This window comes from Anolis carolinensis, chromosome 1 (assembly GCF_035594765.1).
Source record: "Anolis carolinensis isolate JA03-04 chromosome 1, rAnoCar3.1.pri, whole genome shotgun sequence".
Lineage (NCBI taxonomy): Eukaryota > Metazoa > Chordata > Lepidosauria > Squamata > Dactyloidae > Anolis > Anolis carolinensis.
Genome location: NC_085841.1, coordinates 237,902,034 through 237,919,326, shown reverse-complemented (window position 1 = coordinate 237,919,326; position 17,293 = coordinate 237,902,034). Strand labels below are relative to the sequence as shown.

Sequence of the window (17,293 nt, the reverse complement as noted above, 5' to 3'; positions counted from 1 at the left end):
CAAGTCAACTCCAACTTACAGCATCATTAACATAGAGTTGGCTTGGAAATACAGGGTGTTTGAAAAAGAACTCCCTATTCACCATTTAAATTAAATGGTGAATAGGGAGTTCTTTTTCAAACACCCTGTATTTATTCGGTGGGTTTCCATGCTTGAGCAGAGATCTGAACCTTGGTCTCTTGAATCCTAGTTCAACATGGTATAGTGGTTTGAGGATTGGACTGGGAGTGTAGCAAGCTAGGGTTCAGATCCTCACTCAGCTATGGAAACCCTGCAAGTCATACTTTCCCAGAGGAAGACAATGGCATCATAAGCATGAAGGCACATAACAGTATTCATAGACCAAGGAACAACTAGTGAGAGGAACACTGTTTGCCTTGGGTAGATTAGGCAAGTTTTTCAGGATGCCTTGAAGGTTCACATATCCCCAGAGCTATGGAATGGGAGGGCCTCTTTAGGCAGACAGTGCAAGGAACTGGACAACAAGTAGAAAGTGGGCACAAGGTTTGATTCTTGTGGATTAGATTTAATCTGGGGAGGTACCTGCCTGATCTTCCCACTAGGCCTTTTCCTTCATTGTTCATAGCCACCAGCTGTGTAGATGTTGAGAGTGTGGAAGCTAGTGGCCCGGTTGCTGGGGAGTGCATATGGTGTTCCCCGTGAGCGGGCTCCCACATAAATGCTGTGATAGGAGAGGTGCTTATAGGGCAAGGCCCCAGGTGCTTCGTTCAAGGGCCGTCGAGCAATGCACATATCTGGGAGACCGGCAGGTGTCACCAGGGGTGGATGCTGGAGCTGAGACGTTTCTCTGAGGAGGGAAGGAGGGAGATGATGGCTGCTTGTAAATCCTAGAAAGAAAGAAGTGAGATATAGTGCACTGAACCTCTTTCCTGACAGCATGCGGGATTGTGACACTTTGGCTTACTTGATTCTCCAGCCAGATCCTACACTACTGGCTACACACAGCACTAGTAGGGAACATGATGCCTGAACTGCATACTGCATATTTGTATGGTTTAGTACTGTGCCAGAAAGCCTTGGGTTTATCACAGGTTTTGTCAGTCACTAATGTTCATAAGGTTGCTGTGAGTTTTCTGGGTTGTATGGCCATGTTTCAGAAGCATTCTCTCCTGACATTTCGCCCACATCTATGGCAGGCATCCTTAGAGATGTGAGGTCTTGGAAACTAAGAAAGTGGGGTTTATATATCTGGAAAGTCCAGGTTGGGAGAAAGAACTCTTGTCTGTTTGTTGCATTTGATCACTTTGATTAGCATTTAATGTCCTTGCAGATTGAAAGCCTGGCTGCTTCCTGTCTGAGGGAATCCTTTGTAGGGAGGTGTTAGCTCTAAAATTAGAATAATAAATAACTCTGAAAACGGGAATTCCAGGCTTGAAACAATGAGGGCCAGCTAACACCTCCCAACAAAGGATTCCCCCAGGAAAGAAACAGCCAGGCTTTGAAGCTGCAAGGCCATTAAATGCTAATCAAGGTGATCAAGTACAACATTCACACTTGCCCCAAACAGACAAGAGTTCTTTCTCCCAACCTGGACTTTCCAGATATATAAACCCCACTTGCCTAGTTTCCAACAGACCTCACAATCTCTGAGGATGCCTGCCATAGATGAGGGCAAAACGTCAGGAGAGAATGTTTCTGGAACATGGCCATACAGCCCGGAAAACTCACAGCAACCCAGTGATTCCGGCCATGAAAGCTTTAGACAACACGGTCATAAGGTAGCTAGGCCTAAAGAGCTTAACATCACATGATTATGACCAGTGTTGGTTATGCACTACAGTTTGAAAAATGAAAGATTGTGTTGTCCATCAAAAAATACATGAACTACACATTTGTTATGTGGGAGCATTCATCTCAGCATTGTTCCCTGACATACCTTAAGCAGCCCCCCCCCCCCCCAATGCACTGAGTAATGAAGTGTGTCTTTCAAAGAAGTTTTCTATGAGCAATTACTTAATTTTTGCTTCCATCTTACCTTTCTCTGGAATCTCCTGCAACTGGGCTAAAGTAGTTGTACCGCCATTCCGAGATAAGCAGCCAAGTAGTTGCCCTGGTGAACCTGGCCTGCATATATAAAGAAAGAGACACTATTAAGATGCAAAAACTAATTAGTGATGTACTTCATGAAGAAAGGCTATAGATTTGTCTCTTCATGGAAACGTTGATCCTCCAGATCAATTGACATAAGATTCCTATCAGCCCTTCTTTACATTGCTAATAGTAAGAGACTAAAAAATGTGACATCCAAAACATCTTGGAAGTTAATGATTCTTTACACCTGCTGCAGCCTTAAGCTGCCTTCTTTCTGTTCCCATTTACTTCCATTCATTTTTTCTTTTGTTTGGTTAGATGCAGAAGCTTCTAACACACAACCTATCTACCCAGCAGTTCATAGAAAACATTTTCTGGCTACTTACAAATAGAAGTCTGAGAGATATTTTGCTGAGCAAAGAGGACTGCTAATACCCTGAGCACTCTCTTCTTTGTTTAATTGGGACTGAGAGACCAGGAAAGTGAAGATAAGTGATTCTCTAACTTTAGTCCTCCAACAAGTTTGGAGTTCAGCTCTCAAAGCCCAAGCCAGCTACATAAAATGTCAGGGATTCTGACAACTGATGTCTAAAACATCTGTAGGATGTGGTTTGAGAACTACTGATGTAGATAATTCTAAAAGTATGAGATTAAACTATTAGGAAGTCTTACCTTTGAGCATAACAAGATGTGAGAGACACCCGTATCAAAATACGAGGGTTGAATGAAAAGTAATGCCTCCACTTTCATTACTTGGGTTTAGATGGGAATATTTTAATAAATCAAACGCAGAAATAATCCTTAGAATGTGCTCTTTAACTACCACTATTCACTTTTCCACATAATCATCAGACAATTGGATACATTTCTGCCAATGATGAACAAGTTTTCTGAAGCCGTCACGGAAGAAGTCGACACTCTGTTTCTGCAACCAGTGTCTCACAGTACCCATCGTGCACAGATCTTCCAATAGCTAAGCAAAGCAGTAATGTGACCCACATGTTCTTGTGAAATGCCTATTATGCTTGAAATTTCTCTCTGAGTGATATGACGATCATCCTGAATCAATCTGTCAACCTTTTGCTTGTGAAATTTGGTGGACGTCCAACTCTTTGTTTCTTCACGCAAGTCAGATGTTCCCACCTCAACATCTTTAAACTTACTCGCCCAACGATGCACAGTACTCACATCAACACAATCACCATAAACAGCATGCATTCTCTGATGAATCTCCTTTGGGGTGACACCTTCTGCTGTCAAGAATTCAATGACTGTACATTGCTTAAGTCACATTGACCGACCATCTGCACAGAGCTCCATACTTTTCACTTTAACAATACAACCATTCAATGCTAAGGCTTCCCGCCAAATGGAACTGTAGAGGAGAGTCTACTGAACAAGCCAGTACCTGCCACATACCAGTACTGCCATCTGTTGAGGAATTATGAAGGTAGAGGCATTACTTTTCATTCAACCCTCATAATACCTAAGAAGTCAGTCTTATTCAGATGTGGCTTTAGCAGTGCACTGTATAAAAGTTAATACCTTGCTTCTGTATATCTAAGAGTGTGATCTGCACACACAGGAGTAACTTCTATTGAACTCAAAGGTACATTTGTCTGAATAGGCCTGCACAGTATTTGCCCTATTTGCAGACATAGAGACTGGTCCTTTCACTCTTACCTGACAGTGGTGGGGCCAAGGAGACTTACCACTCATCTGGTTCGCATTCTCGGAACCCTTTTGCGAATGGGTTACTAGCAATTTTCAACTGTGTGATCTGCCAAGAGAGTGAGGAAATTGTCAAGAAGTTAGCATCTCCTGCCACCTTCTTTCTTTGCTTTGCTGGTTATAGTTCTTTTATATCAATCCCTGAAGAGACAACACCAGATCCAGTATAAGCATTGTGGTGCTGTATTAGGCAAAAGCATCCTCCTGATTTAAACCACCACTTTGTGGAGCTAAAAATATACAGTGGGTACATAGATACCAGATCCAGCCAGACCATACTCCAGGAAATAATGCCTGACGGCTCACTGGAGGGAAGGATATTAGAGGCAAAGATGAGCACTTTGGTCACATCATGAGAAGACAGGAAAGCTTGGAGAAGATCATGATGCTGGGGAAAAAGGAAAGAAAAAGGAAGAGGGGCCGACCAAGGGCAAGATGGATGGATGGTATCCTTGAAGTAACTGGCTTGACCTGGAAGGAGCTGGGGGTGGCTTTCATTAGTCTCTGTGCTGCGGAGACTGAGGAATGGCACCTACCTTGGTGGTCCTATCATCATTGCTGAGACAGCTATTGGGCTCAAAAGAGGCACTGCTGCTGATAATTGCAAGTATGCCACACAGCTCAGGTAGAAGGGATTATACATTTGTAACAAATCAGTTTAATTCTGGCCATTTCAGCATGATTATTCTATGAATAAATTTGCCATGTTCTAATCTAGTGAGATACTATATTGCGGCAACTCTGCTTGCTCTCCTATGGGTCCCCCCTTTGTACTATATTGATTACTGTTCTTACAATAATACTGTGGTCTTACCCGGTGGTTCTGATAAGCTGTCACTGCCATGAACTGAGTTTCGGTGAAAATGAAGGATTTGAAATTCTCCTGGGCATAACGCTCACAGTCTGGACGTGGATCTACCACCACCACGTGGAATCGGGGCTGGTATCTGTGCATGGAATTCAGGATGATCTGTTTGATCAAGAAGAAAGACCTTTTCACAGGGGCCTAGAAATATTGGTATCTGCTTAACCATTTGCATTTACTCTCTTGGTGGCAGGAAACCACTTCATTCCCTTCACTGCCACATATATAATTGCACAGCAACAAATCCAGATATCCTGGGCCAACAAATAATCAGAAACCTCATAAATCTATTAACTAACATGGGTTTTTTATGAGCATGATATGACAATAAATAATGAAGAAGACGAAAAATCCATCACTTTACATAAATAATAATAATAATAATAATGTTATTCTTATATCCCGCCCCATCTCCCCGGAGGGACTTGGGGTGGCTTACATGGGGCCATGCATTTAATATATTACACATCTTTTAGTATAAAGCTGGGGAACATGTGCCCCTAAAGATGTTTCTTGCACAGCCGAGCATCTGATTAAAGTTACAGTTTGCAAACACTTTATTTGATTCTTGAAAATATGGGTGTTGTTTATTAAATCTAGTAAACGGAATGGGATGTCCAAAAATCTATTATCTGGGGATTTGGGCATTTTGAGAAAACATGAGGTTGAGTCTGAGTAACAAGTGAGTGTGTCTTTTATCACTCCCAATACACATATATGATATGATTGAGCAGATTCAAAACTGCTGGTGCATGCTAAAAAACAAAACAGGTATGGGATTTCATAAAGATAGAAAATATTCATCTCTACAGATCACAGCTCCACTGATTATGAATTTTAACTGTTTTGAAAACCTGGAAAAAAAAGTCCTCTGTAACATCTAAAGAGCTATGTATTCCGCGCTAGTTTTTCAGGCTCTGATTGGTTCCCTGTTATTGGATGGCTCCCTTATTTGAATCTCTGCAATCAATAAATAATTTAATATATTACATTCCAAGTTTCTCCAGAAATGAATGGGGCTCTCTTGAAGTGTGCCTTACATTGTGCTTTGCATTGAGATGGGTCAAACCACTCTCAAAACTTTGGCATGGATGAGAGCCACATGGCTGCGCATACATTTCCAAGCAGATCCTGATATCTATATTCCCTCTCTGTCATCAGATTTTTTTTTTCCAGTAAGGAAAAACTCAAGAATAGATCTAGTGTGCCCTACTGCTGTAAAATGACACTATCCACAAGCCAGTCCCACCGTGACTTACATGGCCATTGTCATCCATCAAGTTGTTGGTGAGTTTGAGCTTGTCAAAGGAGACGATTTGCCTCATCCACTGGCCTCCCTTGGCTGGAGAATCAGGGTGGAAATGAACTCGGCCAGGTGTAGCAGGATCCGCCTTGCCAGCTACCAACCAAGCAGAGTTGTGAAATGCATACCTGTAGGGCAGAGAGTTTTTTTCTTGAGCCTGTTCCTTTATCCATCTTTCTTGACAGAATGCTTGAGAGTGACACTACTTTAACTGCTAAACTCTGACCTATGGACTCATGGAATTTGAAGTTTTGTTTCTACTGAACTACAATATTAAAGCTTACTGGAAGAAAATTCTTTTTTAAAAAACATTATTCAGGATTTTCAAATCAACAATGACATAGACATGGACATATAATAAAGTAAAATGCAAAATTGAAAGCAAGGTTGAGGATGTGAAAAAGAAAAGAAAGAGAGAGAGGGAGAGAGAGAGAAAAGGAAAAAGAAAAAGAAAAACCAAAAGAAATAACACTAAAATCGACTTCCATCTATTGCATGGTGATGTTAAGATTCTTTTTTCTGCATAACTTCTCAGATTTATTCTGGTAGCTCAGTCCGCTCCTATTCTTCTATTGTAAGGCACAGTTTTTAGTTTTGCATACTTGAATCTCATTTGACAATTCTCATATTTTCCTCTCTTAAGTAATTTTAACCAATTCCCAATATCTCTTACCAAATTGCAGATATCAGGATTGTACACAGTGAAGACATGAAATGTTAAAGTACTATTAAAGTAGTATAATTGTCTTGTTTGGATAAACCCTCACGTAAGTTTCTCCCCAGGGAGCTACAAGGCCTTATTTCTAGGAAAGCAAAAGGTCAGAAGATAAAAGGACACTGAACTGCTCTATATAATGCACTCTATTAAATTTTGCCTTTTCATCAAATCTAAAGATCATTTTGGGGGCCATTAATTGATTTATATTCAGTCTTTGCCCCTTTTCATCTCAATCCTGCCAATAATGAAAGGACCAAGGCAGTGACATTTCTGGCCCAGCCCCTGTTCGGATATCAGTCAGCACCCCAATGCCTTAAATTGAGAAATAGTTTTCGAAGACCTACAGTGATACTCACAGGAACACCTCAGCAAGCGAGAGTCCAAAAGTGGCAGGCTAAAGCCCGGAACCTCAAGCCATGGCTTGAGGCTCCTAATCTCCCTCCCCAGGGAGATTAGGTTGGCTCCCTCTCTACCTTCCTTCAGGAAACAACTGAAGACTTGGATGTTTCGGCAGGCCTTTGGAGATACAGTCATTAATTAATCATCCCCAGAGGGTTTTTAATAATCTATCCTGTATTTATTACAATTTTACCATTTATGTGTTTTAAATAAAAAATTTATCCTGTATTTTTGTTTTAATCGTATTACTGTTTTATCTTTTTATAGTGTGATTTGTATTATGTTGCCTATATTTTGTCCTATGTTGTTTGGGCCTCTGCCCCATGTAAGCCGCCCCGAGTCCCCGCGGAGAGATGGTGGCGGGGTATAAATAAAGTTTTATTATTTATTATTATTATGGCTGATACCGAATGAGAGACACCCTTCTGGGCACACAGAAGACTGGGCAACTTGGAAGGAGCTGAACAGACTGCGCTCTGGCACCACGAGGTGCAGAACCAACCTTAAGAAATGGGGCTACAAAGTGGAGTCCACAACATGTGACTGTGGAGAAGAGCAAATCACAGACCACTTACTACAATGCAGCCTGAGCCTTGCCACATGTACAATGGAGGACTTTCTCACAGTGACACCAGAGGCACTCCAAGTGGCCAGCTACTGGTCAAAGGACATTTAGTGTAATGCCAAGTCTTTAACTTTGTGTTTCTAAATACATTACAACTATACCCTCGGTTCGCTTCTGACACAATAAATAAATAAATCTCAATCCTGACACCAGAACTTTGTGATATTCTCCCACTACCATTCAGTGAGGTTGCTCTTTCTAGAACTAAAATGAGAACTAGAAAATTATAGTTATACCACAAAAGATATAACTAAGATATATTTTTGTTAAGATGCAATCATAAGGTTATTTCGTTATATCAGTAAATAACCTTATGATTACAAGTTAATATGCCTGTTTCTAGAAAAATAAATTACTTCAAGTTACTTATGGTGTGTAACTTCTTGTTGCTAGGGTCTGCATATTTTTTTTGTCTTCTGAATCTTTCTGGGGCTTATTGCATGTTCAGTAAACTGAAAGCATTAGGAAGCGTTTCAAATTCACTATTCCAGAACCGGAGCCATACCGATATCTTTTGTCATCCAAGGGCACGAAGTCCATGAGCAGCACATAGTCAGCCATGGGGTCCATGCCGGATATCTTCACCTGGAAAGTAGGGAACATCCTCCTGGAACAAGGAGAAAGGAAATCTGTAAACTCAGTCCTAGCCAGCAAGACAAAAGGTGTGACATGATGGAATTTGCAGTCCAACAACATCTGTAGGGTTTTTCTTCGATGATCAAAGGCAGAGTTTCCTCAGATCAACACACATATTTAGTCAAAGTTAGCAGCAGGTGCTGTGTCAAGTTGTGGTGTCCCCTGAGATTAGTTGCTTATATATTAAGATAAAGCCTTTCTATGGAAGGGCTATCAGCAGCATTAACAACATTGCAAAATGGTGTTAAAAGATCATGTGGTTGACCTGAGGGTCGTAAAAATAAAAGTAGTGTTAATCCCAGTGTAGTAACTAATGATGTCACCCCTCTGGGCTTCTTCCCATGCCAGAGCAGACCACAATATTGTTGCCAAAATACCAAAAGATATGACAAAATTAATGGCTATAAAAAAACCAGCAGCTTCTAAAACAACAGTGCATATTTGCAGTGTGTGCATATGAAGCCATGTGATTCAAAACATCATAGTAATGACATTAATGATTATTTGGTTAATAATGACAGTTCTGCCCACAGCACATGCATATTTAAAAGTTCAAAAAGTAAATCAGCATAGTTTTATGGATACATTAGTTGTAAACTGCATTTCCAAAAAAAAATTGTGGTTGTATCTGACGACAGGGACATTTTTATAAAAAGTAATACATTTTTGCTGAAACATTCACAATTATGTTTATAGACAGTAATTTTGGTCACCTCTTATGATGGTTTCACCCAGTGTGGTTTGTATCTCCTGCACTTCTTTAGTTGTTTTTTTTTTTTTTCATGTCAGGAGCAACTTGAGAAACGGCAAGTTGCTTCTGGTGTGAGATAATTGGCCATCTGCAAGGACATTGCCAAGGGGATGCCAGCATATTTGATGTTTTCCCATCCTTGTGGGTGGCTTCTCTCACAGGGGGAGCTGGAGCTGACAGAGGGAACTCACCCACTCTCCCTGGATTTGAACCGCTGACCTGTCAGTCAGCCATCCTGCCAGCACAAGGGTTTAACTCATTGTGCCACCAGGGTCTTCATTTGTTTAGTGATGTCACTGTAATCCCTGAATCTTCACAGTGGATAGATTGGAAAGAGCTAAGGACTCCTATAGTTCCTATTTTGACATTTTCAATACTTTTGAGATTAAAGCTGCATTTTCCCAGTCTTTGTGGCTTTTAACTCAGCACTTCTGAGTCTTGGGATATTACACTTACCGCCCTGCCTTGGTGACAATCATTTCAGTGCCAAGGCTGTTGAATTCCTCCCAAAGGCTCCTCATCTCCAACTGCACAGTGACACCAGACACGCACTGGTTTTTTCTAGCCAAAAGAGTGCCACTTCCTTGCTTTGTTGCTCCCTCGGCTTCATACGACTCAAACTCCGGTGTTGTCCCCAAAAGACACGGTGCCCTCACAGGGTTGGATGAAAAGGGGCAGCTATCCGATGTCAAGACACTGAGGCTGGCTGCAATAAAGGCTGAGAAAGGAAAGAAAGACAACTGATACAGTATCCCAGGGACCAGAAATCCAGGAGCAGCACAACACCTGAAAGCAGAAATGCCTTTATCGCTACCCCAAAATCATTTTAAAATATTTTCTATTCAAGATAGACAAAATAAATCACGCAGACAAGCATTTTAGATATTTAAAACTGCCAAAATTATACAACTACATACAGTAGAGTCTCACTTATCCAACTTTCACTTATCCAACATTCTGTATTATTCAATGCAGTCTGCCTTTTAGTAGTCAGTGTTTTTGTAGTGAATGTTTTCAATACATTGCAATGTTTTGGTGCTAAATTAGTAAATACAGTAATTACTACATAATGTTACCATGTGTTGAACTGCTTTTTCTGTCAATTTGTTGCAAAACATGATGTTTTGGTGCTTAATTTGTAAAATCATAATGTAACTTGATAATTAATTAGGCTTTTCCTTAATCCCTCCTTATTATCCAATATTTTCACTTATCCAACATTCTGCCAGCCCGTTTATGTTGAATAAGCGAGACTCTACTGTATTATCTACAACAACTAAACAAATTTGAAAAATCCCTACAAACTTCCCAGTCTCTTATTGATTCCCTTTAAACTATAATGTAATCATACTTTAGGAAATTAGGAGCTGCAGTGGCACAATGGGTTAAACCGACTGGGTTGCTGACCTAAAGGTTGCCGGTTTGAATCCATGAGACGGGGTGAGCTCCTGTCTGTCAGCTCTAGCTTGCAGGAACATGAAAGAAGCCTCACAACAGGATGGTAACACATCTGGGCATTCCCTGGGCAACGTCTCTGTAGATGGCCAAATCTCTCACACCAGAAGCGACTTGCAGTATGTTCTCAAGTCGCTTCTGACACGATACAAAAAAACTTTAGGAAACTGTATTACATCATATGTCACTCATTTGATAAATGCCCCCATTGGTATTGTGAAAATGTGGTGAAGAGGACCAATTCCTTATTTTGTTTGACACAGATAAGCCTCAAGCTCCCACATATCTTCACTTTGGCCCGTGGAGCCTTTTTTATTACTGAGAGCTTAATGAGGGATGAAAAAAGTGTCCTGCGTTATCTAAAAGATGTTACAAAAATAAATATTTTACTAAAACACCAGTGTTGTTCCCTGCCTGCACAACTATGTTCAACTGAGATTTAAAAATAACAAGGGAAGGAGCAATCTACAAATGTTGAGGGAGGAAGTTCAAAGAGCAGGAATATAGAACGAGAAAGGATGAGACTGAGTCAGTAAAGAAGAAACCTTTGGCTGAATGAGAGCCTAGGGTTCTTAGAACATTGACCCCAAAAGAAATGAGAGATAGAAGTCAGGGAAATTCTAGGTCATTTAGGATTTTTAAAATGAAAAGGAAAAATGTGTATTGAATTCTAAAAGAAATAGGCAATCAATGGCATGATGCCAGAAGACAAAGATGCCAGGTTAAAAAAAATCTTGAATGGAACCAATGAGCTAAAACTGAGATAATAGAGGACCAGTCAAAAGAAGATTATAGTAATCAAGCAGGAAATAACTAAGGCATGAACTAAGCTTCAGCAGAGGAAGCCGAAGGAAAAGATCTGATTTTGCCAATATTATAAAGGAAAGAAACATTACTTAACTACAGCCTCAGTTAGAGGGACAACAGATTAAGAAGTGTCAAAAATATTACCAAGGCTAAGTGTTTCCTTCGCAGGACAAATAGGGACATGGATGAAAAATGTATGTACAAGAAAGACAATTTGTTTTTTGCTCCAAGCAATGCTGTGCTAACATCCCAATCACATTATTTATTTTTTTAAAGTTCAAAAGAACATAATATATTAACAAAACAAAACAAAAACCCGAAGGAATTATAGAATGACAAATATAAAAAGAAAAAGCTTTCACTTCCAACTTTCCGACAAATGGAAAATATAGCATTAATTTCCTTACCTGTCAATATTTTTTCTACACTTTACAAACTCTGATCATTATCAGAGCCAAAAGGTAATATTTAAAATCTTATCTTCTGGTGGTGGGAGGGGAATTAATAGTACCCTAAGACTTCACCCTTAACAAAATAGATAACACTATGTACAACGATTTTTATTCCTGGGTTATAGATGTCATTTCCTAATTAGTTCTATCATGGAAACAGTTTACTAAACTGCAAAAACTTTGTCTTTGTGGCACATTTTGCAGGACATTTTGCAATAGTTTTTCAATGAATATCTCATCTAGTCTCATCCAATTCAACATAGTTTGCGGCAGCCACAAAAACGAAGTTTCTGGAGTATAACAACTACCTTTAAAGTAAGTATCACACAATTAAATAGGAAATAACACTTTCAAACCAGGCACAGAACATTTTCCAAATTTTGTTAAATAGTGTAATTTATCAATTCATCATTTCATTAACCAATCATCTTGTGTTTGTGTCTCTCTATTTTTTAATTTCTGAGTGTACAAAAGTCTCACAACTGTAACCATATATTGTATTTCCCTATGTTCTTCTCTATTTGACCATAAAATTATCTTAATAGAGATAATTCTGCTTTAATTGCAAATTCATTTTCAAAATCTTCTGGATCATATTATATGTTGGTATTCAATATTATTTTCTTGCTTTATCACAAATCCTGCATATATGATAGAAAGTCCTAATTTCTTGTTCACATTACTTACTTAAGTTCAGTATTCATGTATGCATTTTAGAGAGTCTCTCACTAGCAGTGATTAATCATTTTATACAATTTCTCTTTAAGATCCTAACACAAAGTGAATTTAGAATCATAGAGTTGGAAGAGACCTCGTGGGCCATCCAGTCCAACCTGCTGCCAAGAAGCAGGAAAATCGCATTCAAAGCATCCCCGACACAAATGGCCATCCAGCCTGTTTAAAGGCCTCCAAATTTCAAACCTTTGACCACGTAATTGTTTCATTTATGTATTCTATCCAAAATTTTGAGCCATTTTACCATACATTTTCGACCCACGACGTTTCCTGATCTGATAGAAATACTCCCTGATTGGAAGAGCATATGTGCATCTCCTTTCTCCAGGAATGATTACAGCATTTTTTTTTCTGTTGGTTCTTTTGCTCTAAACCTGAATAGCGGGAGTTTCAGGAGATGGCAAAACCAGTGTCATGGGCAACAGCCCGGGGTCCCCACAAGCACAGAGGCCCATGCTAATCTACACACAGACCAGAATTTAAGCCTAATTTTCCAATCAGCTGCCTCAACATTCAAATCTTTCACAGTAGAAGAAGAAAAATTACTTGATGAAGAAAGTTAGCATTTTCATGAAAAATATTACTGTTTTATTCACAGGAGGCAATTAATGGCTATGCACAACAGTTGCTGACAGTGTGCATTTCCATAATCAGAAGCAAAACCTCTGCTGTTTGTGTTCTGAGAATTCTTTTTATATAGTGAAGGGTTAGAGGATGTGTAAGAAAGAGAAGTGATGGAAAAAGAAACTGTAGACTTATTATGTGGTGCAATAATACATTTATTTAGTTGATAATTTACATTTTATTCCTATGAGTAGTTGTGTAGGCAGGATCCAATGCGCTGCTTTGCCCAGGGACTATAATGGTGTTAACATGGCAGCAGGGCTGCTTCAGCTACATCACCACTTCCCCAGAATCAGGTCTCAGAGTGACTTGCATCAATGAAAACAGATACAGATTAAGGACCTCATCACATTGTTGGGAGATAGCAGGAGGGATTCGTCATGTATCATGGCAAATCTGGCACGGGGAACCCATCTTACCCCTTACCTCATCCCACCGGGGGGGGGGGGCATTAATAATAATAAATAAACTTTATTTGTATCCCACCACCATCTCCACAGAGAGACTCGGAGCAGCTCATAGGACGCACTCAAACGGGCAACACAATGCAAATATAATAACATACAGAGAAGTAAAATTAATAACAATAAAAATAACCTCATTATACAGCAATAAAACCCCTATCAGTTACAAGTACTGAAAAACCCAGCAAGCTGTAAAATAGCGGCTATGTACAATATCTGTCCTCATAAATTGTTGCCCGGCTTCCCCTCATTCTTCTCTATGCAACACAGGAAGCTTCCATGTTGTCAGCACTGCCTCTTACAACAGTTTGACCTCACTTCAGGCACAGAGCCCTTCCAGAAATAAATCTATGGTATGTGATGGGATCTGGTGGGCTACATGCCTGAAGTGAGGTCGAACTGTCGTAGAACGGGCAATTTTGCCTGTGTGATGAAATCGTAAGGTATATTGATAAAAACCTTTAAAGCATTAAGATATAATTTTAATAATCATAATGTATGTATGTATGTATGTATGGTACTTATTATGAACCCAGCATGGCATAGTGGTTTGCCTATGACTCTAGAGACCAGAGTTTGAAGCCCCACATAGCCATAGAAACCCACCGGGTGACCTTGGGCAAGTCACAAAGTCCCAGACTCAGAATACCCCTTAAAAGGGTTGCCTTAGTGTCTGCCACAAGTCAGAAACAACTTGAAGGCGCACAACAACACCACCAGCAAAATATTATTCAATCAAATTTCTTAGTTATTAATAAATAATAATTAGCAATAAATACTAATTAGTTGGAGCCCCCAATGGCGGGTTAAACCGCTGAGCTGCTGAACTTTCTGACCAAAAGGTCAGCAGTTCAAATCTGGGCAGCAGAGTGAGCTCCTGCTGTTAACCCCAGTTTCTGCCAAATTAGCAGTTCGAAAACATGCAAATGTCAGTAGACAAATAGGTACCGCTCCAGTGGAAAGGTAACAGCACTTCATACAGTCATGCTGGTCACATGACCTTGGAGGTGTCTACGGAGAATGCCAGCTCTTCAGCTTAGAAATGGAGATGAGCACCAAACCCCAGAGTAGGACATACTAGACTTAATGCCAGGGGAAAACTTTACCTTTACTAATTAGTTACTACTGGTATTTGAGTGTTGCCCCTGATTTTTCATCCCTATGGGTGAATGGGCCCTACGGTTCCTTCCACTCCTCAAGTAGTGTATGTAGCTGAGTGCTTAACTTCCCATAGCAGAAGCAGCCTCACCAGAATTTGTTAAAAGTCATAGGCAAAAACTCTAGCACTTTAAAGAAGCTTCTGAAAATTGCTTTAAAACTCCTAACGGTTTTAATCCATCCTCCCCATCACCAGTATGATAGCCCTTTTATAGCTCTGAATCAGGATTGAGCAAAAGGTACCTTAGGATCTGCTGATCTCTGAATGATGATTTGGGAGCAGCTTACCAGGAGCTGTCCAAATAGCAGGAATAACTCATGGTCTTTGCTGAGAAGAACTCACCCTGAAATGTTGGAGTGAGGAACCCCTAGACCACAAGATGCTCCTGTAATATAAACCTTTGTGAAACCTACATAAGGGTTTATGCACATAAGAGTTTAGGTATGACACAAATCAGACACGCATTATAGCCTTTGCAGTTCTCCATTTTTCCATGCTGGTTGCCCAAGTACCAACATCTTTAGGATTGAAGTGCTCTACAGCAGACAGAATATTAACCCAAGAAAGGTTCAGTTCACGATGCAATGAGCCCCAAACTAAGGCCCCTGTCATTTACCTGGCCCCTGTCCTAAATTTTAGACTTAGGATTGGCCTAAGTCTGAAATGACTTGAAGGCACACAACAACAATAATCCTAATTTTGGACTATTTCATCACAGTCCAGCCCCCCAACAGTTTGAGGGACCGTGAACTGGCCCTCCACTTTAAAAGTTTGCAGACCCCTGAACAACACAATCACACTGAATGGTAATGCAATGACAACATGTAGCCTGGAGTGCAATATCTCTTAGCCATTACACTTTCCAGAGTGTCCAGTCATGAAGCCTGGAGATATTGTATGTTGTAGTCCAACAAAAGTAATGTTTCCAAGTTCCGCTTCTGCCCCTCACCAAGACATTGAATTATTTATAGCAAAAAAATAAAAAGCTAGAAGACCAAATTGCCCAGGTCCAGAGCATACCTGCCCCCAGCCATTCCCAGTAGGCTTTACCTGACATTGTGGAGAGCTGGATGTTTGGCAGGTTCTGGGTCGTATAGTTTCACCCCTCTGAAGTCTTCTTTTGTCCCGCTCTGTAATGTTCAGAACTGGATCTCTGGGATGGTGCAAGCAATTTTATCTTCCTTCATGGCAGGGCTGAGGGGCAAAGGTGGATGCGTGGAAAGAGAGGCGTCTCTTCCCTCCAATGAGAAACAAGGCAAGGGATTGGGTAAATCAGGAGGAAGCTTGCTTGGGTGATACAGCAATATCATCAGTGCTTGCTGGAGGCAGTTGGGTATATTCGCAGCCATTGCTACAAATCCAGAGCAGGGTGAGCAGGTGACCGGGGGCAGCAGCCCTGGGACTGCATCCGAGATGAGACAATATTGCCAAAGCCAGAGGGCTAAAAGGGACAGTGGATGCAACAGCTTTAATTTGCAGTTAGTATTTCAAAGTAATCCCTCCAGAGATCAGGCTTTGATGGAAGAGGCCGAATTTGTAACATAGAGATAACAGTTGTCAACACGAATTTCTGAAGACATAATATGTGGTACAGAAGATGGGATTTTGGTAGGTGCCATTTTTCTTAGGCATGATAGTTTTAACGACTTAGGATATATCTACACTGTAGAAATAATAGCATTTGATGCCACTTTAACTGTCGTGGTTCAATGCAATGGGATCCTGGAATTAGTAGCTTTCCTTGCCAAATAGAACTGGTGCCTCACCAAATTGCACCTCCCATTATTCCATAGTATTGAGCCATGACAATTAAAGTAGTGCCAGACTGCATTCTTTCTACAGTGTAGATGCACCAGAGTAGACTGAGGAAGAGCTGTTTAAAGCCACAGACAACGCGGTTGCTGTTGCCCGCTTTTGGTCTAAAACTATTTAGCTGCTTGTGACTTCCTTTATTTCATCACTTTTAAACTTATTTATTATACAATGCTTTTGACACAAAATAAATAACCAGAGTAGAGCCCCTGGTGGCGCAGTGGTTTACACCCTTGTGCTGGCAGGACTGATGACTTGAAGGTTGGGTTGCTGACCTGAAGGTTTCCGGTTCAAATCCAACCTGGAGAGAGCACGGATGAGCTCCCTCTATCAGCTCCAGCTCCATGTGGGGAAATGAGAGAAGCCTCCCACAAGGATGGTAAAAACATCAAAACATCTGGGCATCCCCTGGGCAACGTCCTTACTGATGGCCAATTTCTTAGTGAGCAGTCCCTAAAGTTACTTCTTCTACTGCTAAAGTACAGGAGCCTCACAGGCCTTCCTGTCTTTTTTCTGTCTGTTCTTTCAAGCCTCTGTATGTTTCAAGGCCAGTTTCTTTACCAGATTCATTATTAGAAAAAGAACCTGGAAGTAATACTAACATAATAATATACAACCAATTACCCCTTTCTTGATGTTAGAAGAAAGGCATATTAAAACAAAACAGCAAGGAGAGATGATGCTATTAAGAGTGACCAGCAACAT

At 40.5% G+C, this 17,293-nt stretch overlaps 1 protein-coding gene across 1 annotated transcript; it reads right to left on the bottom strand.

Annotated features, from left to right (window-relative positions):
• Window positions 1-505: 505 nt before the first annotated feature.
• On the bottom strand, window positions 506-16,628 carry tbx10 (T-box transcription factor 10). The gene is made up of 8 exons (XM_062967205.1): window positions 15,827-16,628; window positions 9,537-9,798; window positions 8,199-8,300; window positions 5,908-6,079; window positions 4,598-4,753; window positions 3,765-3,832; window positions 1,997-2,085; window positions 506-848 (listed from the first exon to the last, which is right to left on the bottom strand). Exons 1-8 carry the CDS (start codon window positions 15,831-15,833, stop codon window positions 574-576), a joined length of 1,131 nt encoding a protein of 376 aa, XP_062823275.1. The 5' UTR covers window positions 15,834-16,628; the 3' UTR covers window positions 506-573.
• Between the last annotated feature and the right edge of the window lie 665 nt (window positions 16,629-17,293).